General features: G+C 38.7%; 1 protein-coding gene across 3 annotated transcripts in view; it reads right to left on the minus strand.

Annotated features, from left to right (window-relative positions):
• Positions 1-23,654, minus strand: part of LOC117428871 (sodium/potassium-transporting ATPase subunit beta-1-interacting protein 4-like) — a 39,984-nt gene that overhangs the window by 4,889 nt on the left and 11,441 nt on the right. For all 3 annotated transcript variants that reach the window (XM_059004367.1, XM_059004365.1, XM_034047858.3), the window contains exons 2-5: positions 16,789-16,926; positions 15,295-15,375; positions 11,869-12,066; positions 2,726-2,786 (exon numbers count right to left, since the gene is read on the minus strand). In XM_059004367.1, the coding sequence (XP_058860350.1) occupies positions 2,726-2,786; positions 11,869-12,066; positions 15,295-15,375; positions 16,789-16,926 (478 nt within the window). The remainder of the gene's footprint in view (positions 1-2,725; positions 2,787-11,868; positions 12,067-15,294; positions 15,376-16,788; positions 16,927-23,654) is intronic.

Raw genomic sequence — 23,654 nt, forward strand, 5'->3', positions numbered from 1 at the left:
TGAACATCTTCCAGTATGTCCGGATATATCCGACCGTTAGTCAAAGTTTAATCTTTTATAATCTACTGGTGTTATAATTCCTCAGATGCCCTTCTTTGACAGGAAAAAGCGATATTAACAGCTTCTTGAGAAAGTAATCTGTATGAAAATAAATGTGCACGGCTGCACAGCTAGCTATGTTCATGCTTACATGGTTTATAGCATGGGATTCCTGTAAAATGAGGCGATCAGTCATGTACAAGTAAGGCCGGCTGCAGTACATGCTTTATGTGCCATTTAGTTTAATAATGGGTACTGTAGAGGCGCATGTTACATTTCCATAGAAATAATATTTCTGTATGCTTAATATATAGTATTCTACAACTGCATAAGTTCAACATTTTTATTTTCTGCATCAATATCAAAGATAAACTGAATATTGATGATGCATTCTTCTTTAAAAGGAGAGATTTGCCTAAACCTACCACCATATGTATATTTCCTATTGGAAATGCAAGCTTGTATACCTCGAGAAGGTACATGATGTACACCTTCCAGCTATTGCTAAAGAGTTCATTTAAATACGTACTTTAATTCTGCATGTTTAACTCCTTACCCAACCCTTTCTGATAAGCCTGCCAGAACAAAGCAGCAGTAAAATGGAATCACTCTGCAGCCTGCTGTTTTTGCCCTCCATACCAGATTTTGGATGCAGGAGTGTAAAAGGAGCTGGGTGTTACACGAGAGCGATGATTTCAGGAGACAAAGAAATAAAACCTGCCAGCTGCATTCCAACATCAAATATAAAACTGCAGCAAACCAATCAAAGGGGAATGGTTGAAAAAGTAACCACCAAGTATTAAACTGAAGTTCCCGCAAACACAGTAGCATAGACCTACACATCACTCTGCCCGTGTACCGACTTAATTGGCATTAAATTGGTGTCACTACAAAGACGAAACACTCACAGGAGGACACAAACCTGATACTGTACTATTTACAGTGTCTCCAATATACTGCACACTGGTCCCTTTTAAACTGCTGTAACTATTGCATACAGTCAATCTGTACAAGTTTTGGAGACAGAAGCAGCAGGAACAGCAATGCAGATCCATTGCAGTTGGGTATTTTGCTTGGTTTTGGACAATCAGCTTTGCGACAGATTAAGAAATACACACGTGTACATGCTTTCTGGGCAATCTGTTCTTGGTTTTACTTCTATATTTATCACTATTTCTGAGCAGCAATGAAAGCTTCAGGCTCTTCCTGGCAAACGCAGGTCAAATCTCTTTCCTAATTAGCAGTCGGCTTGATGCTTTCCAGAGGAAGATGTGGGTTGCTTATCAATTTTCCCCTTCACTGCAGTGGGTGACCAGTGACCTAATTAAGCACTGACCCCACCCACCAAAGTAAAACACCTCTTTCCTATGTAATCAGGTTACAGCACTGCCATGTTTTCAGATGGGACTCATGACTTGCAGTACTAACGGTCAGGGGTCATTGCACTGCCACACTGGTTTGGTGGCCCACAGCCCACAAACAGATCTCCTGAAGAGAGTTTAATTTGCTTATCAACATTAATCCTTCAGAAGGCAAATTCCATTGCCAATTCAATATAACACTTAGAAATGGTATCTTGCTGTGCATCAGAAAAAGGCAGATGTTAAGATGTATAGATGAAAATAAATTGAAAATGCGCCACTAAACTGTGCAAGACCCTGCTGAGGGAGGTTTCCTGCCGACAGCTCTAAATTATTGATGCCCTTTCTTCAGTAATTATTCAGACGGGTGAACCCACGACTGATACAAGCTCCTGGGAGGCCAGTCCAAATCAAAGAAAACAAATCATTTCTTCATAAATAGTGTACGTTTTTCATATGGAGCAATACTAGGCAAGCCGATAAATCTGTGACCTGTCCAAGAATCTAATCACCCCCTGGGCTGATACAATAGCAGTAATCATTCTGCAATAGCAGTGCCTCAATATAATATACAGCCCAAAGGACACAGTGATTAGAACAACAACAATGCAGTTGCTCCAAGATCATGAAGGAAATGACATTTAAAAACAAGTGTAGTTGCTATTGCTCAACACCGAGTTTTCTTAGATGAATATGAATCAGCCCAAAACTGGTCTCTTTTCCATAATGATGGCAGAGAATGAAACACCCCATTGATAGACAACGCATTCTAGAAGGAAGAAACACATTCATTCTAGAAGGGAAGGACAAATTCATTCTAAAAGGGAGGAACACATTCATTTTTGCAGTGCTGCTGTTTGTCTCATGCTTGTTGGTCTGCAGTACAAAGAAGTAATACAACAAAAGTGATTCTGGGATTTCTATGCAAGTTCTAAATGGGTAGCATGCCGTAGTACAGAACAGTTACATGTCTAAAATGTTATTACCTCAGTATATTTTTATAGGGGGGGGGGCTTTGGTACGACAATAAAATCATGATAAATAAACACTTACAGCAGACCCATGGGGATGGGAATAATTCATTAAATTACTGTTCAATCTTCTCAATAAAACATTAAAAAAGACAGCTGGCAAGTGGAATGCAAGGCATGTACTGCAGTGGGGAGTGGATGTGATTCGATACCGGCTGGCTCAGGGGCTGCTGGGTTTGGAATGGAGAAACCCCGGCTGTTCTCCATGGGAAGTGCCCCAGCTGGTCTCCATCACACTGAGAGGGGGAGAGGGGGGCGGGCGGTGTAGATCAGTGTTCACACATCAATACTCACAGCTGTCTTCCTCCTCCGTGAAAACACTGACCACGTAGCAGGCGTACACGAAGCCCACGAGCTGTAAGGAAACAAAAGGGGACAAGCACTGTAGAAACGAGTTGAAATAAACCAATGGTCTTGAACACACTATTCCCGAGGGCCCCATTCAATTGGATTATTCTAACGACGTTGAGAAAATGATTTGGATACAAAGGTGCTATACATGTCATGAATGGCAACATTTGAGCTAAAACCAATGTGCTGCATTCTTATGTTCAGCATAATACATGTGGGTGTGAATTAATTCACTTGTCAGTCTGAGCCCCCACCCCAGTCTTTCTTCGTTTTTAAATTCATTAAGAGAGAAGGTCTCTCAGGGTGAAAGGGTTCTTTTCAGTAAACAATGGGTTTGATAATTACAGTCGTGTTTAAAAATCTAAAGAAAATGACATTTCTTAGAACAATGAACGTCAACTGAAGACATTCCACAATAAAGTAAAATGTCAAGAGCACAGCCGAGCTCGTCAGCCAAGACGCACATATTGCCTAATTTGCATAAATCATGGTAATTCCCAGCTGATGACGAGAGCAGAGACGAATGAAGTTGGAGACAAACAATTCTTCATACCCAGCTTAATGAAAATCAAAAACGCAAAACTCATCTTATTTTAATCTTATTTTCCAAAACAACAAAAGTGTATTTCTAAAATGAATCCAGACATGACAAAGACCAAAAAAAATGTATTGTACAGGATTAGCTCCTGCTGGTACTTCAAACAATGGCAAAAGAGAAAATTTTATAAGCACAGTTCTGACAAAACGGTTCATTTCTTTGCTGGATAAACCCGATGTCTAAACGCCATCAATAACGGCTTCAGTCCTGATGGTGACAGTTAACTGCTTTAAGAGATCCGGATAGCATTTCTCAAGTACTGTTAACTCAATTCCCGTTTCTGCAGCATCTCGTTTTTCTTTTCTGTAAGCTCTTTTCTTGTTGCAGGCACGCTCCTGGGGGATGCAGCCAGGGCTGTTAATGCAAAGGGGCAACTTAACGCCACAGCCGCTTCAAATGTTATCTGAACAATAGCCTGGATTTATCAAAGCATTTCAATCCAGCATTTGCATCACTTTTGGCGACAGGAAAATGAAATTGGCATTTGCAGAAAATAGATTTTAAAAGAAAGAAAATGCTTCAAATCACATGTTATTTAAAGCACTAAAAGTGTACGCCCATCAAATGTACAGTATTTGCACCACTCACAGTAACTACATTGAATGCCAAGCAACCAAAGATTAAGGTTCTGGTATTATCTGGAAATACTGACAACTGGAAAGTACACAACCACATCCAGAATTCCTGTAATCAATACATGTATTCCAATTCCAGCCATCAGCTATTTAACACATACATACTGAACTGTGTGATGCAAGCTGAATTAATTTGCACACTGTAATTCAACACCCACATACGTAATGTTAATGCATTGTAATTTTTTTTTTCAAATGTGCGATGGCGTATTACAATCAATCTTGCATATCATGATCAAAACGTGATTGAGTAAACTGAATTTGATTTGCATAAATATATTAATGCAAAGGGTATCGGGTTAATGTATCAAGCAGATTATTTACATTTTAATTATGCATTTGTCAAAACTGTAAAACAGCATTCATCACAGCATTCATTTTATCTTGCTTGCTCATTAAGCCAGATGATCCCACAGTAAACAGCACTCTCTGGACTTGAAGTAATGCTGACCTGGCTACTAATGAAATTACCTTGAAGCGCCCATGACAGAGTTACTGTTCGGTCTGTTCAAGTTTGGATCGAAACCCCATAAGGGAATGTGCCTCCAACCCTAAAACGTGCATCCCACTGCCCCCTTTTAGCTATCAGCAAGTTCCTATCCTAATAAATCTGCTGTTGATCAGTGTCCTAACCTCTAGCCCTACCAGCTGAATGGCCAGGTTTCCTCATCCATTACTGGCTAGATAACAAAAGTTTTGTTTCGTTAGTAATTACTAACTGTGAGGCTTTCAGTTTCACACATGGATAAATGGGCAACAAAAAGATAAATGGAAAAATGATAAAAATCAGTCTTAGAGTTCTTATATTTGCTTATATTGCCATTCATTATGACTCTTCCACATACTATACACATGTTCCTTCAAAAAACCCTTCTAACGCATGTGATGAACAGAACTTAATTTGTTTGATTCAAGAAACTTCTACCACCATTGAGTTTTGGTTCTGGACAGAACAATATAATTGAAGGGTAAGGGGTTAATGGGCAGCAATTTCTTTAATTTTGGAATGCAAGAAGTATTTTTTTTTAAATGTGACTTGAACTTGGTCTCCAATCTGTCTCACCCTGAGCAAGTCACTTAACCTCCTTGTGCTCCGTCTTTCGGGTGAGATGTTCTAAGTGACACTGCAGCTGACGCATAGTTCACACACCCTAGTCTCTGCAAGTCGCCTTGGATAAAGGTGTCTGCTAAATAAACAAATACTAATAACATCAGTAAAGCATGTGCACACCGAGGGTGAATACCACAAGTTAACAAAAGAAATGACTTGCAAGCCACACCCATCTGAAAAAAGGCTTCCAAAAACAGCACCTGAAAATAACACTTTAGAATGGAAAGGCTTGCAATTACAATAACGACTCCTTATCAAGGAAAGCACTGTGCAGCAATCCTGCAGATGTCATTTCTCAGGTGGCATTTATGGGTTCACGATATCTTTAAAAAACACACTTTCTTTTAGACAATAATTTGCTTTTAACCATTTTTGACATCTGAAGAACTGAGCACCAATGATAAAACATGCAAAGCCTGCCTCAAGCATCCAACTTCCTCACCGCAAGTTCTGTGTAGATTAATGACAGTGGGAATTAGTTACAGTGGTTTTAAAAGGGACGGTATTAGTCACTCGCAGCAGGAGGCAGAGTCCAAAAGGGCTCTTTAGCACCGTGCTGTCAATGCTCCACAACCAACACATTCAACTCATGTAGCACCACAGAGACACATTTCTACTTGTACTTCTGTTGAGGTAAATGCCGAGAGCAGTTTTGTGCGTATGTACTGTATATACATTGAGGACTGGATGATAAATCACCTGACAACAACAGAATGGGACAAGCTCCAATTGCAAGACTGTATTTCTAAATATGCCAGAAAAATACATTAACTGCTGTAATTCATCTGTTGGGATTACTGTAACTAAAATGTATTTTCCTAATGGATACCATTCTGTTCTGCCTCCAGAAATGTGTAGACATTTCTCAAAATAAAAGGGGGAAAAAAGCTTCAAAACAAAATGTATTTAACGATTTATTTTTCTTCTATTAATAGTAGCCTTCTGTACTTGTACAATAAACTATTCCCAGGATAACGTGCGCAACAGCATGTGTTAAACAACAGAGATTGCAAGATATTATCTTAAAACTCCAAGAAATATTTGGATGCTCCTGGGAGAAGCAGCATTTTAATATATAGAACCACCCACCGCCTCAGTCAGTGGGGACATCTCAAGCAAGCCCTTAAGCAAAGTTCAGCAAACTATGTGGGTGTTAGACAGCAAGCAGGAGAGATTCATCTGGAGGGCTTCTACCCAAACTGAGGGCTTGATCTTTGTGTAACCAAAGTTTTTATTTTGTGAAATGTCACACCCACTTGGTTTTTTTCCCTGGCTTGAGAAAGTGTGCGGCTTCTACGGGTCAGAAGGACTTCAAGCCGGCAAGAAAAATGGGCGAGGCTCAAAGCAGATACTTCACTAATGAGCCACTTCAGGACTATTAAAAACACCAACTCCACAAAGATTGGGATAGGAGTGAAAACAGTACTAAAGCTAAAGAAAGAAAGTTGTAATTAAAAGCACTGGTACCCCCCCCCCCTTCTTGTTAATGTAAACATATATACATTTCCTTTTCTCTTACTACCATACAATGTTTCAAACCAATGAATTAAATCAATTGGCAGGAAGAAAGGCTTAGAAGACAAATCCTATCAAGAATGGTTTGTGGCACCATTTCCAAGCAGGCAAGTTCCAAACCAAAGCATCCTCTAGGAATTACAGGGCCATTTAATCCCAATTAAAATCCAGGCACAGCGGGACTGGGAGAATGTTGAGTTTCAAAGTAAAGCATGCCAGGACATATTTGTATGCAATTATAATATAAAAAATGGGCATGCATTTAAATCTGTGCCTGTTAATAATAAAATATGAAGTGTGGAATGAGTCCTGAACGGATGATTACTTCAGACTGTATGGCTTCAATAGGAAAACAATGCGCTCATAAATAATTGTAGGCAATTTCAATTAGACACTTAGAAGAAAATGAGTGGTGGTATACAGAAGGATGGAAAAAGCTATTGTTGGGAGTATACTCTCCATCCAATTTCCTTACAAAATCCAAATCCTAAAGAAACTGATTTTGTAAAATCTCATTAACCAGTGTAAGCTGGCCGAAGCACAAATGACCACTTCTAAGAAAAGTAATCCGGGTGACTATCTGCGTGCCGTGATCATTAACAGGGACTTAAGCTGGCAAGAGCTCCTCTTCCCTGGAGTGTAGGAGATAAGGTTTCCATAATACATGATGTGAAGTGCTAGAAAAACTAATGTGTTGCTGTGTGTCTCCCACTCAGATACCAAGACCTGTATGGTCTCACTTGCCCAGTCTTTCCAGACAAGTCCGTACATGCAAACCGTATTTAATTGACCCGAAAACTTCCCAAATGTTTTAACAAGCGATACAATAGTGTGTCAAAAATGGTTGGAGCTTCATCTGGGTTTTAAAAGTCTTAACTTTTGTTAGCATATATCTTGCAAGACAACCTGTGTACAATTACAGCTATGTATCGTTTGGTTTTATAAAAGAGGTCAACTGTTGTTAGTTAATAATTATTAACAGCACCTTACAGCAGGAATAGGCACAACCCTAATACTAACTGGTAATGCAGAACAGATGAAGGTTGTTAACTGCTCAAATGAAACCTGAGGGGTTAAAGCTAGACTCCCTAGAAAATCTGTGAGCTTTACAATTAAGCAGCAACAGCAGCATGCTTTTGAAGTTGAAAAGCAGGGTGACTTTTGTATAAAGTTACAAAGAATAGTTTGTCACAAAAGGGATCCTGTCTAGACTTCAGAATGTCTGCTAGTTTTGTATCTGGCTGTGTTTAATGAGCTGCTTAATAGTCCACAGGGCAGAACTTGTAAAAGCACAGTAAAGATGCTGCAAACAGCACTTACTGTATTATTAGTCACAGGCTATCAGACATGGAGGTCAAATGCAGCAAGTGGTACCCGAGGGGAGGGTCTGTCTGTTTCCAGCACCAGGATACAATCCCTGCAGGGAGGGAGTATTGAACTGGTTTGTGTGGTCCAGCAGGGAACTTGCATTGAGTTACACAGGGAGCGACATGTAAAGGAGATTTGGATTTCGTATGGCTGTATTATTGGACAAAGCAAGATTCGACTGATTTCAATGCTTTGTAGAGAATAAAAATATATATATGAAGGTTTCTTCTCTCCATTTGGTTATTTCATCTATCAATACAACTTGGTCAGTTGGCTTTTTAAAGTCAGAATAGAACCTACATAAAAAGGGTTGCCCAGAAGTAATGATGACCTCTAATCATTTCATTTCATCATGCTGGTCCCAAGGCAGCATGCTATACTTGTTGATCCTGATGGAGATATGCTTTTACACTCGGGTGGAAAGTCATTAAGGTTCTTGGTCCATAGCCCAGACTAGCTCAAGTGCTTAATCCACTAGAGCATTGCTGGATCTAGCTGATGATGTTGTTGAAAGGAAGTATTAAATATTGAGCCATTGAACCTGATCTGTTGAGAAGAGTGGAGAAAGCCATCCACCAGCAAAAACGTATGGTGACAAGTCCATAAATCCACACACACTAAGACCTTACTGAACACGTGACTGTTTATTTTGGACTAAATGTAAAAATATGTATCATTGATTAGGATTTAAATCAACTAGCAAAAGTGCATTTAGCCAGATCGAGTATCAGATGCCACAGGTGCCAATGCTAATGGGCGGATTATTTAGGAACACAAAATGGAAAACTGAAGGAATTAGAAGATGGATCTAGAACATTACGTTTGGGTTAATTTGCAAAAGAAAAAAAGCTTGTGCTATGAAAACATTACAGAAACATCTTGAAGGTCATGAGGCTTAAATAAAAATGTACAGAGGGATTGAAACTTCTCCAGTTCTGGAATGGAACCATTACAGGTATGTTGCTCGCAGTCCTCTTTGAAGCCTTAATTAGATCATTAAACAATCAAACAGAAAACCAGATGGCAGAATCTGTTCAGCATTTTAAACACTATCCTTCCATGGGCTTTAGTGCCAGCTCATTGATTCTCAATGGAGAAGTGGGAAATTAAACAGGTACTGGGAGCAGAAAAGGGACTGGGCATGAATTAGTGCACAGCCAGTTTTAAAATGGAACAAATACAGCATGATCTTCTTTGAAATTGTAGTAAATGTTTCAAAACCGCAAGACACAGCTATGACAACCCCCTGGGAATAACAACAGATGCACTTTGTGTAATTGGAAACTTACTAATTGAAAAAGATTTCATTAATAATCTTCAATGGTTTTCTTACCTCTCATAGGCATTTTCATGTGGACTCGATTGTTTTACAGACTATATTTTAGACACAGGGTGAATCCAATTTGTTTGCTGCCACAACACAAAATGTACTTCCGGTTTTACAGTTAACTGGACCCTACCCCTGGCTTTCTATGCTGCTCAAAGGAAACAACACAGAAAGCAAATGGAGAGAAACTTCCATCTGATAGCGTTGTGGCAAGACAAATGGGATTAACCAGAGTCAACATGAAAAACAAGTCTGAAGAACAAAAGTAAGAAAAGCGTTTCAATTTTCAGTTATTGCATTCGATCGCCTGTTCAATCCTAATCTCCCTTGCTTAGAAAATGTATCAACTAACTAACAGTAGTTTAGGACTGCTCCCTGTCCTGGGTCACATTCATACAGAGGAATGCTGAAAAAAGCCTCCTGTTTGAGGGGATTTTGAAAATAAAATGAGCCAAGTTTCTGGTGATTAATGCACGGTGTCTCTGTTGCTAGAGGAATGTTAATACTTTGGGTTCTGTGTTTCTGGATCAGCTGCTTGAGTCCCAGGCAGTACCAGGCAGAAGGAGGGAGGGGGGGGTCTGTGTTTCTTCTATTGTGTTACAGTACACAGTTCCTGGTTTACACAGAGGTAGGGATTTCCAAGCACTTGTTAACCTTTCACTTCACGTTCCTTGAATGGAAGATGTATCATTTTCACTCCTTTCAGGAAAGGTACATCTCTATCCCTTCATTTTGAAGTGCCGCTCTGTCACCCCTTGTATTTCTGACCATCTTGTTGGATTGGCAAAAGGAAACATATTACTATGGTCACAGAATACAGAGTTCTTTGTGGTCCAAATTAAGTTAGGAAAAGATGGAATTGGTTTTAAATTCAACCTAGCAAGAAAAAAGGTAGTACAGCCTAGCTCTAATTTCTGATCAGGTGGCCTGTAGCACAGGTTTTACCAGTAAAGGGCTAATATACCTAACTAGGAATGGATTCCATACAATTTCCATTCTGTCCATGAGACCACACACCCAAATATTTAGGAGATGCAAACATGACCCTTTCATTGCCAGAGCTCATATTAAGAGGTTAGGAGATTCAAATAGCTAAAAATTTCATAGACGTCAGACACCCCTTAACCACCACCAAAGCATTTAAAAAAAGTTTAGCATTTGAATGTTTTACTGCCTTTTGTTGCCGATTCTAGTACAATATCCAAGAGCATCAGAGCTTCCAACCTTGAGACGCTTCTTTTCTATCAGAATGAATTCTCCATCCTCCACATCCCACAAATGTATTTCTCCCTACATCTAAGAATTGCATCCAAAATGTTGTCTCTCTCCTCGTCTTTCAAAACAAACTTTAAAATCTTAGAAGGGGTTCCATTTGTAGCGCAGAAGCAGCATAATGAATACAAATCCCTCTTCCAGTCCTGTAAAGATCTATTCTCGTTCCCATGTGATTCCATCTCTGGTGAATGAACAAGCTGTTCCCAAGGCAACGGTCAGAATGTTGAGGGACAAAAGAGGGGACTCTCTCCAGGTAGTCCAGCAGTGCATTATCAGTTCACAGAAAGCCATGAGTTATTGTTGCAAAAGACAAACATCATGTGCCATCATTGACTGAATTAATATTTCACTAATATTTGTTGAAAAAATGTGTTAACACTGTTTTTAAAAGGAGCATTACCATTCATGTAAATCAAGCAAAAGCTACTGGAAAACAAAAGATATTGAACAATATGAAAAGCACTTTTCACGCTCTATGAATCCAATACAAATGTATGAGTGAACAACAGCAGGTATTATACACAACACAACAACAAATACAACTAAATCTATTGAGCGACTATCCTGACAAGGTTTAGTGCCAGAAATAAACAATGAAAAATACAAATTTAATAAAACCCAATGCAATGTTCTGCAACTGAAGGAATGAAATAGCAGCAGAATTCCTCCAATGAAATGTGGTTAGTGAGCGGAGAATGCAGTGCACAGTGAAATTCAGTGATGTGAAGCAGAGAAGCAATCAATCTACTAAATTCAAAACAAATACAGTCTGTTGTCTAACTGATGTAAGATTCCATGCAAGTGTTGACTGTTGGGTAGTACAAAACTAAAACTGCTCCACCACCAATTCACAGGAGCAAACACTCGGGGCTCCTACAACTGAAAGCTTGCATGAACTTTGCTATCATTAATATAAGGAGAATTGTGGAATGGGTTGACATAAGTCAAATCAGAGGCACGCATTTTAAATACATCCATTAAATTGTTACAACAATAAAAAAAGCAAAACTATTATGGCTGAAATCCCTTCAATTTACTTCTAAGATTATCTGTTGTATAACACACTGCATGATAATCTACTATTGTAACAGTGGTTTTATGAATGGTATTTGTGCATAGTACAGAGTGCCACCCGATGGTGGTGTAATGGTCCAATTGCAGCAGGGACCCAAGCACTCTCTGCTTACTGTGTAACGCTTCAGAACGGAATTGGTTTATTCCGGTCCAGAGCAGGAGGTGAAAATGGTTAATACTTACTGCTATGAGTATCTGAAAGGAGCTGTGCAGGACCTCGATGTACTGGTACTCCACAATGCAGCCCATCACAGAGATGAAGGACTGGCTGTCCAGACTCTTCACTCCTGTTGCCTGCATCTCCTTGCGCACGCAGCCTGGCCCGTGCTCGCTCCACCACGAATGATGAGCCGAGATGTTGAAGGTCAAGAGGTCGCTCTCCTGCAACGAGCAAGCAGTTCAATACTTTATACAAGACATCCATCATTGAAGACACAAGATTATATGGAGAAAAGGAGCAGCTCATTGCAATGTTCTGGGACATTCAAATACGTTTCAGAACTTTCTTATATTAAGAGAGCTGATCTTCTCCACGTTAATACTACAGATCATGACAAAGCGGTCTAAAATGTATTCGCTAAATTAAAGCATATGGCAAAATCGGAAAGCCTAAACTTTTACTGCTCATGATAGTTCATCTTTTGTTTGCTTTGTTTTTAAACCCATAAACTTAAACCCAGTTGCCTGTTGAGAACCAAAAAACATTCATGAAAAGGACAATCACTTAGTGATGGCATGCATTTGCTGTTTGCTTTAAAAAGGGTCTGGAGTACAATATTATAAAATCAGACTCTTTCTGAGGGAGAGGGAAAAAACTATTCCAGAAGTAAACAGGTTCAAATACAGATTATTATTATTTTTTTTAATCTGAAAACTAGTAGATGTAGTGTAGGATTGTAATATTTTTTAATAATATTTCATTTATTAAACATAATGTCAGTAATTCAAAGAGTCAAGCAGAAGGGTACGACCATCTACAGAATAAAACTCTAATACAATCACGAAAGCTAATGAGACAATACCCAGAACATCCCTCAGAACTAAAAATTACCTATCTAAAACAATCATCCATCATGCAGAGTTTGGCTCGTATTGGGATTTTGAAAGTACAATGTGCTGGTTCCTGTAAATACAGAAAGCGCTGAAGTTTGGGCAGGAGCCAAGTATACTGTATGTGAATAATTAGGTGTGACAATGGCACCTGCCAAGGTTTGAGCATAATTAACCCAACAGATGGACAGCGCTTGGATTCAGAACTCCAAATCGCATTGTGTGCTGTGACGGGGGAAGAGGCTCACAAACTGCTGGAAACTGAACCCCCAATTCTCAACAAAATATTCGTTTGAAAAAAAGATTGTAATTCTTTGAAAATTACAATTGCTTTCTAAACTATCAGCTCGCAACTCGTGCCTTTCAGTCTGCTTACACATATAAGAAATCAACCAATTATTATTCAAAATTTCAGAACATCTACACAAATGATATCCCATAAAAGGAACATATAGCGCAATTCAACAGCTTTTTGTGTTGAACAGCTGTTTCAGAGTACAGATTTTGCTTTTTCATAAGTTAATCGGTCTCATAAGTTTGCACAGTTTGAGCTGCCAGCGCTGCTCATCTTAGCAGCTCTCTAGCCCAAACTGCACGAGATCTCTTATACAATAAGACATCCTGCACACGCAATGTATTAACTTACAGTGCATACTACTGCTTGCCTATAATAGTAGAGTGCACTTTTACCATCTCACTGCATGCATCTTTACACCAGCACTCCCCATTCAGCACTCTGTTGTTTGAGAAGCTAATCCCCTCTTCTCTTTCCAGACCATGTCTGAGGATTCTCCCCTCTGCCTCCAAGCTCTGGTTTCAGCCTGTGGATTTTCATACATGATCATTGTACATCGTGGAGTTGACATCTTACATTAACAGCAGCTCCAACGGTATCAGCCTGTTCATTTGGGGACTCGTCTGCTTCTTAACAGCTAATTGTTCTTATTCATATGCACTTGGCAAATGACGTGACCGGATTACTGAAAATACTTCAGATGCAAGATTCCTTTTTTGTTACTTTTATTGCCTTGAAAAAAAGTGTTATCTACCTACTGTATCTATCTATATATAGATTACACACTCGACACATTTCAACTAGATTGTCATCCTGCAAGGGTGCTGCGTGCAGAATGAGCACCTCAGAGGTATGAATTCTCGCTGTAATCATAGAACAAATGAGACCGTGGCTATGCATCCGAGCTGCATGTGTGGTTAGGTTGCCAGTTAGTAAGGCAAGAGCCTACCGTCACACGAGACCTGTTGCTCAACCGTTAGTTACCACAGAGCTGGAACAATCAGAGACTCAACAAAAAGCCAAGAATAAAACAGGCCTGACAGGTTACTTTACAATACATTGAGGTGAGAGAGTCTCTATATCTCAAGAATTGCATAAGGATTCATGAATACACAAGGAGTTACTGCTCCTGAAGTTGCTAGTGCATAATAGCCTGGTTATTTAAAGCCCAGCATGGAGCCGTTAGCAGGCTCAGTCATACTTGTATGATCAGCTCTGAAACACAGCAGTGAAATATCCATTACACCCATGCAGAGCACACAGACTTCCTATCAACTGCTCTGATGAAGGCTTTCAGCATTTGTACTCATTGCAATATGGGAACAGACTGTTTTTCAAACTTTACTGAGAAACAGAATCACTAGAACAGAGAAGAAGAGAGAACAAACAGTCAGTCTACATGCCTACTTCTACCACATTCTTCGGGCTCCTCGTTTGATTTTTGGTCACATGATCTCCCTTTAATAAGTTGAGCCGACTCCGTTTCTGAATTAAACTCTTGGAAAAGCGTTGTTTGCGAAACAAGGATCACTTTTGTTTTTCTCCCATAAGTTGAATGAGACTATGATTCTGTTTCATTCATAATGTTAAAGAAAAAAAAAAAGGCAGTTCCTAATTTATAATTCAAACCAAATCACAAAAAGTGAGTTCAGTTTCCCGGATTTTAAAATCTTAATGACTCATTGCAAAAATGTTATAACCTGTTTTGCAAATAGTTTCCTCTTAATTATGATTTAATTAAATCAATTTAACTTCACTCATGTTTGCATTAGGTTTAACTAAAAAATAAGGAGATGCTTTTTTTTTTTTTAAGCACAGACTTCAATCCCTTTGAAGCTACTTTAGAACACAGCTCACAAGGTTTGTCATTCCAGTGTTGCTGTGAAGGGCTGTATGACCCAAATTCACCATAGTAAAGCAGGACATATGGAAATATGGACAGCACTCTTTCTTTCAAGACTTTTGTCTTTTGCAATTGTATCATCTTAACCTCCAACTATTTTGGATGTACATCAAAGCTTCAATTTTAATGTTTTCAATATGCAAATCATCCTACATCTACACCAAGCATTGGCTTTAGTTTCAGTGTTTTAAAAGGGAATCTTATTCATAGAAAATGCCACCTAAAATGTTTCTATTAAATTGTGTTTAAACATTGCATGCATGCCTTCTATCCATCTAACGATAGATAAACCATATTTTTTATATATATATTTATATTAATTTAAATTGTGTGCAATAGTCCAGAGTAAAAACATCCTTACCTTTGAAAGTCCTCCCACTTCCAAATAGAAACAGATAACAAAGACATTCCAAGTGACCCAAAGAGCCGTCCAGACAGCATACTAGGAAAATATACATAAAAACTAAATTATATGCAAGGATAAAGCACCCAAATAAATCAATACAGCACGTAATCAATGGAGAGCACCCTGCAGCCCACTGCAGACACTGAAACAGCCCTTTAGGGCAGGCTCATGTGTGCATCAGACTCCGATTTAGAGGCGTTTTCCAATGGGATTTTTATTGTAGTGGTATTAAGATATCTTTTTTAGATCTGAAGGGAACAGAAACCAGGATAAACACCCCAATAAGAGGACCAGGTTTCAGTATGTATGTCCAGATCAGTTTGTAGCCATTGTGCTAAGCAGAAGCTCAGCTGTGCACATATGTAACCCTGCCCAGAAAGAGGAGTCCACCTGGGGATCCAAGAAGATAGTTAAGAAAAAAAATAAAGGAGGAACACCATCGCTTTATAGATGGTAATTTGCACAAAGCGAGTCACAAATGTACTGTGCCACAGTTATATAAAGAACCTCAAGGGCGCGAACAAATGACTAAAATACATCCTAGTTAAGACACTGTTTATTGTCAATAATAGCAGCTGTGCATATTTAAATGTAATGCTTCACTTTGAAGTTCTTCAGGAAAAATCCTTGGAAACATGTTAGTTTATATAGAACCAGGTCTACTAATAGGGTGCCACTGTTTTTGGAAAGCATTGCATGTTTGTTTATGCACAGCAGTGCTTGCCAAGGATAACACATTAGTAAAACTGGTTGATATGCAAAGAAACGCAGTGCAAAAAACAATGCATTTAAATTAAACATACAGCCAATTTACTGTAACATACAGGATGCACATGCTATTAAACATGTTGTAAAATCCAAGCCCCTCCAAGTCCACTATACAGGACATTTTGTTTTACTTTAAAGTATGCAATCCTACATAACCAGTTCTTAATATTGAAGACATTCATAGCTTTATAGAAAGACAGGTCTTATTTTCCATGTACATAAGTCACTAATTATTTAATTAATAAAATCATTTTTTTAATTTTTTTTTTAAAACATTTCTCACACCACAAAAGAGCAGTTTAGGAAAGGTTACACTATGAAAATCTTATAGTGCAAGAGCACCAGAAACAATATCAAATGTATAGAATCGGAATGACTTTAAGGTCAACACTGTTCATGCCTGAAAGTCTTAAAACTCACTCCTGGTTATTGAGTTGCTGACTTAAAAGGCATGACTAATCCGGCTGAAGTAAAAAATAAATTAGCTTGTCATGTCTTCGCAAAGCAAGTAGAATATTAATAACCAATATCAATATGCCCACCTTGGAAAGCAGGCTTAAACCCCTACACTGCAGTGCATGCTCTTGACACACAAGCCAACAGGCAGTTATACAGACTGGCCGAAACCAATTCTTCATTACTTTTGCATTGGTTTATTTCAACAACATTCATGCAACTTACCACCACAATGTATCGAGGTCGGTACTGAATCGTGCCGAAGAGGCCCAGGATAACGATGATGATGTGGAAGAAGTTTGCAAGGATGGGAGCCCACTGGTACCCAAGGAAATCAAACACCTGTCTCTCCAGCGCTGCCAGCTGTGAAGAGAGAACACCCCTGTGAATATAGCACTTAGCAACAACTCAGGGGGAAAAAAAAAAGAGGTAGGCTGCTTTGAGACTAACTGTTCCATACGGGTTATTCACTGCAGTCCATTTCATGACAAAGTGGAATTTATGTTCCCGTCATTTTCACAGAGTATCCAAATACAATACAAAGGCTCCCATTCACAGCACAGCCTGTTGCTGTGCGACCAGCTCGATTGATGTCAGACTCAAATCCAATAACATTTTCAAAAACGAATACTTAACACTTAAACAAACCTCATTAAAATAAATAAATAAATAAATAAATAAAACTAAGTGGCTTATATGATGTTTGATAACACCACCGGTAATTACTGTAGATCAGCGCTCTTGTGTCATGCTGGAGCAATTGAAAAAACGACTGCAGGTGCTGTGCTGTCTTTTCATGGGCGCCTACATGCATGGATTCGTTTTACATGGCATTTCAAAAGGTGACACGAGAATGACCCTTTTGGAAAATAACACACATAAAATTAACCTTTTTTTATAGATTCAGTGACAAATTGATTTGCCAACCGTCAATAAAGTAAAGGATTACCATAAACTGTAAGTAACCAAACACTCAGGGTCTCATTCACATTCCACTGCATTCAAGTGGACTAGAGGCATGTTTTGAATGCCACTGGAAACTGTACACTTTATAAAAGTGTCAGAAATCCGAGCCTGCGGGAACACCTGCTTCTCAATTGAATTCACAAAATACTACTGGTAAAGAGATGGAAATAACACTCCTATTGCATAGCAGTTTCACCCATGCCCGGTGTTAACACAAGCTTGATTAGCCACAGTGTAGAGGTAACAAGCCAAGATGAGTCTTATTAAACTCATTGTAAAACCAGGAAAGGATCAAACTGCTATGCAATGGGAATCGTATTTCCATCCATGTAGCATGGGTATTCCAAAGCAAGTTTATTTTACATAAATCAGTGGGCAGCTTGTGAGATGAGAATCACATCTAAAACATCTAGCCAGCCAAGCAGAGTTTCAATGGGCAAACAGAATCAAATCATTACGTCAAACTAACTTGTACAGTTCAGTGTAACCATTGAAATAAAAGGTATTGATTTGCGAGCTGGATATGTCTTCCCTCACGCATTTGCTTTACCACCTATCCTCTACTGAATCTGGCCCTGACTCACGCAACACCCACTCACCTCGGCACCTTCAACAATAATTTGTCACAAACGAACACTTATTTAAAACTCTGGAAATGAGTGGTGTTACTCAATGTAGGATGCAAACCAGCACCTAAAGATTTGCCAGTTACACAGGACATTAAGACTAGCAATGATATTCTACTTGACTGAGATTAATCAAGGCTGTTCGTGACAGTTAAAATTGGACAAATTGCGTTATTTCGTTTTATGGAATATCAAAAGTAGAAAAGGGCAAGAAGCATATGCAGTTCTATGTATCTTTTGATAATATTTGCCCACTACTGCAGAAGGCTTAACAGAGCTACACATTTTCCCTGAAGATGCACTTAAGTCCTTTGAGATGCACACTAACACCTAACACACTTGCCAGCCAAGATGTCTTGATTCTGAAGATAAATCGTCTTTTAAAGCTCACTGCCCATCACTCACAGAGCTTTTCCGAAACCTACTGGGATAACAGACATTATCATAAACCTGGTTTAGTCGCTCACAAACTGCTGTGAAAATAACACTACTGTTTTCTTTACTGCAGGGGCCGTTTTAAGGGCACATCAAAACTGAAAATATTAGCACAGGGAATCCATAAACTGGCAGAATATCACGTAAATCATAATGACTATTCTACAGTTGCAGCAGTTACATATTGTTTCAAATAATGCTTCTTCCATATTCCTGTAAAATTACAACGAATAGAAAAAAACTAGACAGAATTTCAATAGCCTGACTGATAAACCTGTCGGACCATAACCAATATAATTAATCTCAACATAAAACACTAAACTAAACACTAAAACGTAACTCAATAAAATAGTACGCTTTGATGTTTCTGTTTTTGAATATCTTTCTGGCTGGGAGAATTTCTTTAGAATTGCTTTCTTCACCACAATGATTTATATAACTGCTGGTATAAATTGAATAAGTTGCGGAAAATAATTTTTTCAAAATCAAATACAAAACATGAAAATACTAGCCAAGGGTCACCAGCACAATAAACTAATTAAACAAAATCAGCCTAGGGTGTAATTGGGCTCAGAATGCAATAGCAACATTGTACCGCTGTTGAAGTGTATGGCTAACAGGTAGGGGTTTTGATTAAATTAAAACTAATTTTAGAAAAACAAATCTAGCAATATCATAATAAGGTACAGTTAGAACTCCTTACTAAGATTATTACAGTCAACGTCCAACAGAACATGGTTCGACCCCCACCACTTCTCCACATCCCATTCCCTTTATCAATTCCAAATCCTTCAAAAAGGAATAAATATCAAATCAAATTCTACTGGATTAAAAAAAATCATAACTGTATGTTTTACTCTTTCCAGATCGTTTTCAGAACTGTTCCACCCCTCCGGTATTACATCCAGAAAGCTCAGCAGAAACCCTTCACAGCTATCGGAAGGTGTTTGCAAACAACTAGGTTTGCTAAGGGTTATCAGTTTCTAAATGTGCATCATCAATCAATCACGGAGAAGGTCTTGGCACTGTGCTCGGGTGAATTGTATGTTTAACAATTATCTTCAGTGCAGTGCAGATTCGTGAAGATAAAACTTCCCATGCTGGCAGATGAGCTGTGTCTTGGCAGGAAAGCAGTTGCTTTGTTACATCACTTGGAATGAGTAAAACAACTAGAGAGAGTGACAGATCAATAATGCAAGGAGCCGACTGATTCCAGGGCTTCAGAGAGTCGCAGAGGTGTAGACTGGATCATTCTAGGGACAAGGTAAAGGTGCTATGGCACTGTACGAGCTGTAAAAGGGACAGGGACATTGAACATGCCACACAGAAAGGAAAAAGGAAAAAAAAAAAAAAAAAAAAAAAAAAAAAGAGAGATGATCAGACAGCAGACAGCCCTGGTCACTGCTTACTTCCACAAGCTTGAAAAACTTTTCTGTATGATCCTGGCTAGCACACTCAAGAAGTACATGTTTTTCATATGGAATGAACCACCTGGAGATCGCCGGTTCATACCCAGGCTACGTCACTTGGAGTTCCCAGGGGGCGGCGCACAATTGGCCGAGCGCTGTCCGGGTAGGGAGGGTTCAATGGTGGTTTCTTCCGAGACTTTTGGGCTAAAAGTGTTACAAGAGTGTGCTTTAAGTGTGGATCTGCTGTACATTGCATTAAAAAAAAATCTTACTAGACTAACCTATATAATGCTCAAACAAAGCAGCTCAATCAGGCATGCGTTATTCAGTTAGGTCACTTTTTGCTGGGTGTACCAATATAAAGGCTTATTGTTGTCATTATGTGCCTCTATTGCATCAGGACCATGCAATGCAAAGCCCTTTTTAGGCATAAACAGGTGTATGTGTGTGTGCATCATTATTACCACTCCCATTTTATTAAATCACAACCCTTTTATCGCAGCCATGTTTGGACAGTGAATAATTCAAGATGGCTGGACCTTAATGGTCTGCTGTGCTCTTGCTCCTACAACGCGACTAGTTGTTTAATTCTGGTATGAGAACGATCGTCATAGTGATTATAAGATAGCAAAGTACTGAAAGTATTCAATACAAAAAAAAAAAAAAAAAGTTATTTCAGAGTAAAACCTTTTCTATTTTCTATATTGCCATGGGCTGTCAGTGTCTCCTTTGGGCCTTCTCAACCTGCCATTACATATTTGATATCCAAACAATGGTCTCAATCCTCAGAACAATTAAGTTTTCTGGCCTGGGGCAAACGTTTCATCCAAAAGAGATTACTCAGCCATGTTAACACAGGTAGGCTTATCTTTCAGATTGCTTGGAAATACACTTCTCTCCCCACGTCCGTCATTCAAAGCGAAGGCTGTAGATTAACTCACACACCTCCCTTTGTTTGAAGTAGTCAAAGGACTGACTTTCTCCAGACATATCCTTACCGAGCTAACAGCACATCCAATGCAAGCCAGTGAAATCTCAAATATCGTTAGTTAAGGTAATGTAAGCAAGGGTTGTTATTTCTATGGACCAGAGGTTATTGATAAGTGGGCCATTATGATGAAGGTATAAGTAAGGAAAGGTATAAAAATCCAGGACTGCAGCTTTGTTCAGTGTTGGAGCAGGCTGAGAAAAACAGGGACTGTATTAGCTCTGGTTGAGGCCTACTAGAAAAGAGTAAGGAAGCTGACGTGAGTTTCAGTTGTTGTATCTGTTGTATATGAAAGAGCCCAGGATGAAACACTTTGCAGCAAGTCTTTGATTTCCACAGCTTAACAGAGAAGCGCTGGGTCTTGTTTCATGCACAGCCATAGAAGTGACACGTCTTTGAGGGCGTCTGACTTGATTGTTTCTGTTTACATATTGCTGGCCAACAAAGCAAAATAAAACAGTCTTGAAGTGTACCGGTTTACACCTTAAGTAACATTCTTTGATCATAAAACTGGAAAGCACAAAAAAAAAAAGAGAACAGTTAACCAAAAAAGAAAAAAAAAAAAAAAACACCTCAGGAGACAGGTCCAATAGATCAGCTAGCAGAGAGACCAATGTAATCCCACATGACAAGGAAATGCTTTCAACACTTGATTGAAACTGGGGGAAGGATTGCTTTAATGACGTTGGTAACTTTTTTTTATCGAATTCATCTCAAGATTATGTTTTTGGGTCTCAAATCAGCCACCTTAATGCATCTGTTTTTAAACACGGCATGACACCATTGCGGATTTAGGATTCTTGTACAGTAATTGGAATGCCAACTGATGTCAACAGTAAAAAGCTTTTGCAGTTAGACATTATCCTTAGGATGATAAGGATACCAAATGCGATAAGCTCGCAAATGCTAATGGGAAGTGTGTTTCGATCCCCCCCTCCCCACACACACACTGCACATTGACTCAAATAAAATTCAGGTTATGAATTTCATCTTAAATTTGCCTCAGTAAATAGAATTCTATCGAGCACATAATTCAAAACATACATTGGTAATCTGTAGTGTAACTATAAACTGAAGTCACAGCACGATATCTATCATGATACATGTTATGGTGCTGTTGGGAGACTTTGTATGGGTAATCAGATTACAGGATATTAATGGACTATTTTGTTAAAAGCAAGATAGTTATAGAATGTATTCATACTATAAAAATCACATTTATTCCTCATTAAAAGAACCTCTGCTGGATTACAAGTAGCTATGTTAATGCATCACAATTAATAAGATACACACTTATATTCCGATACAATATATCACATAACCAACGTACCAATGTTCGATTCACTAATACGCAGTGAATAAATACACTATTGGAAACCACACCTGACAGTTTGTTTTTGAACCAACATACCAGTACACTCCACATAATTTCTATAGATATGATATAAAAAGGCACCTGGTATTTAGACCCATCTCTGTACAAAATACATGGTTTGGACTTAAGGAAATGGCATACATTTTATAAGGGTTCCATACGTTTTTGTGGTTTGCCAGAAATGCTGCACACTACTTTCAGTTGATAATGACAGGAGTCATTAAGCTGCCTGTGAATAAATATTGTGTGCTTGAAGTAACATTAGAAGCATTAAGAAAGCAGTTTGGGTCATTCTTCAAAAGAAAACCAATTTCTCGTCGGTAATCTTAAACCACACTATTTGTGCTACACATACTGCTATCTCCATTATGAACAAACTCGTTTGTCAAAGACATCTGAAGAAGAATTCTTCTAAATCTACAAATAAGCAATTCTAATTACAAAACTGTCCTTGGAATAAGCAGGATTTCTAGAGGAGACAGAACAAGGTGCCCTTTTAAAAACAATGCCACAGCAATTCTAAATAAACATATAAACACTGGCCCAGACATTTTTAGATGTGAGTACAGTATTACTCAAGAGACAGGGGGTTACAAAGGAAAGAAAGCTTTATATATTTCCATTCTACCCGCTACAGTTTTCTGTATTTCAGTTAAGGAGACTGTCAAAGCAGATGAAGCCATTTTCAGGCTACATGTTTATTAGTTACACCCAAGCATGTGACCTCCAGCTCTAACTACTTTACAAAAATGTTTGCACAATTCCAAAATAAATAGTACAAATTGCGATATTCAAAACATCCCTACATAAATAACAGGGATGGAAATAAGACTCCCATTGCATTGCAGTTTGATCCGTTCCTGGTTTCACTCAGAGTTTAACAAGACACACCTGAGCTTGTTACCTACACACTGGGGCTGAGGAGGCGTATTTTAAAACCTGGAATGGGGGAAACGGCTATGCAATAGGAGTCTTGTTTCCAGCCCTGTATAATAAGCAATGAAAACGTGCCAGTTACTTAATTCACAATCACGTTTTAAAAAGGTGACCCATGCAGATATTATAGGTGTGAATAGCGTATTAGTGAGAAGGGACAGGTTCACCATATAATAATTGGGTAACAGCTAAACTAATTGCTATGCTTGTTCGTTAATAAAACATTAGGGGGCTTGGCAGTTAATAAAGAAGTTCAGAGGATATTAACGAGTTCATTGTGCAGAGAAAAAGAACACCAGCTTCCTGGTTAACAATTTACCTACAGACGTAATATCCATGTTGTTTGCACTGACTCC

Source organism: Acipenser ruthenus, chromosome 29 (genome assembly GCF_902713425.1).
Source record: "Acipenser ruthenus chromosome 29, fAciRut3.2 maternal haplotype, whole genome shotgun sequence".
NCBI classification, from domain to species: domain Eukaryota; kingdom Metazoa; phylum Chordata; class Actinopteri; order Acipenseriformes; family Acipenseridae; genus Acipenser; species Acipenser ruthenus.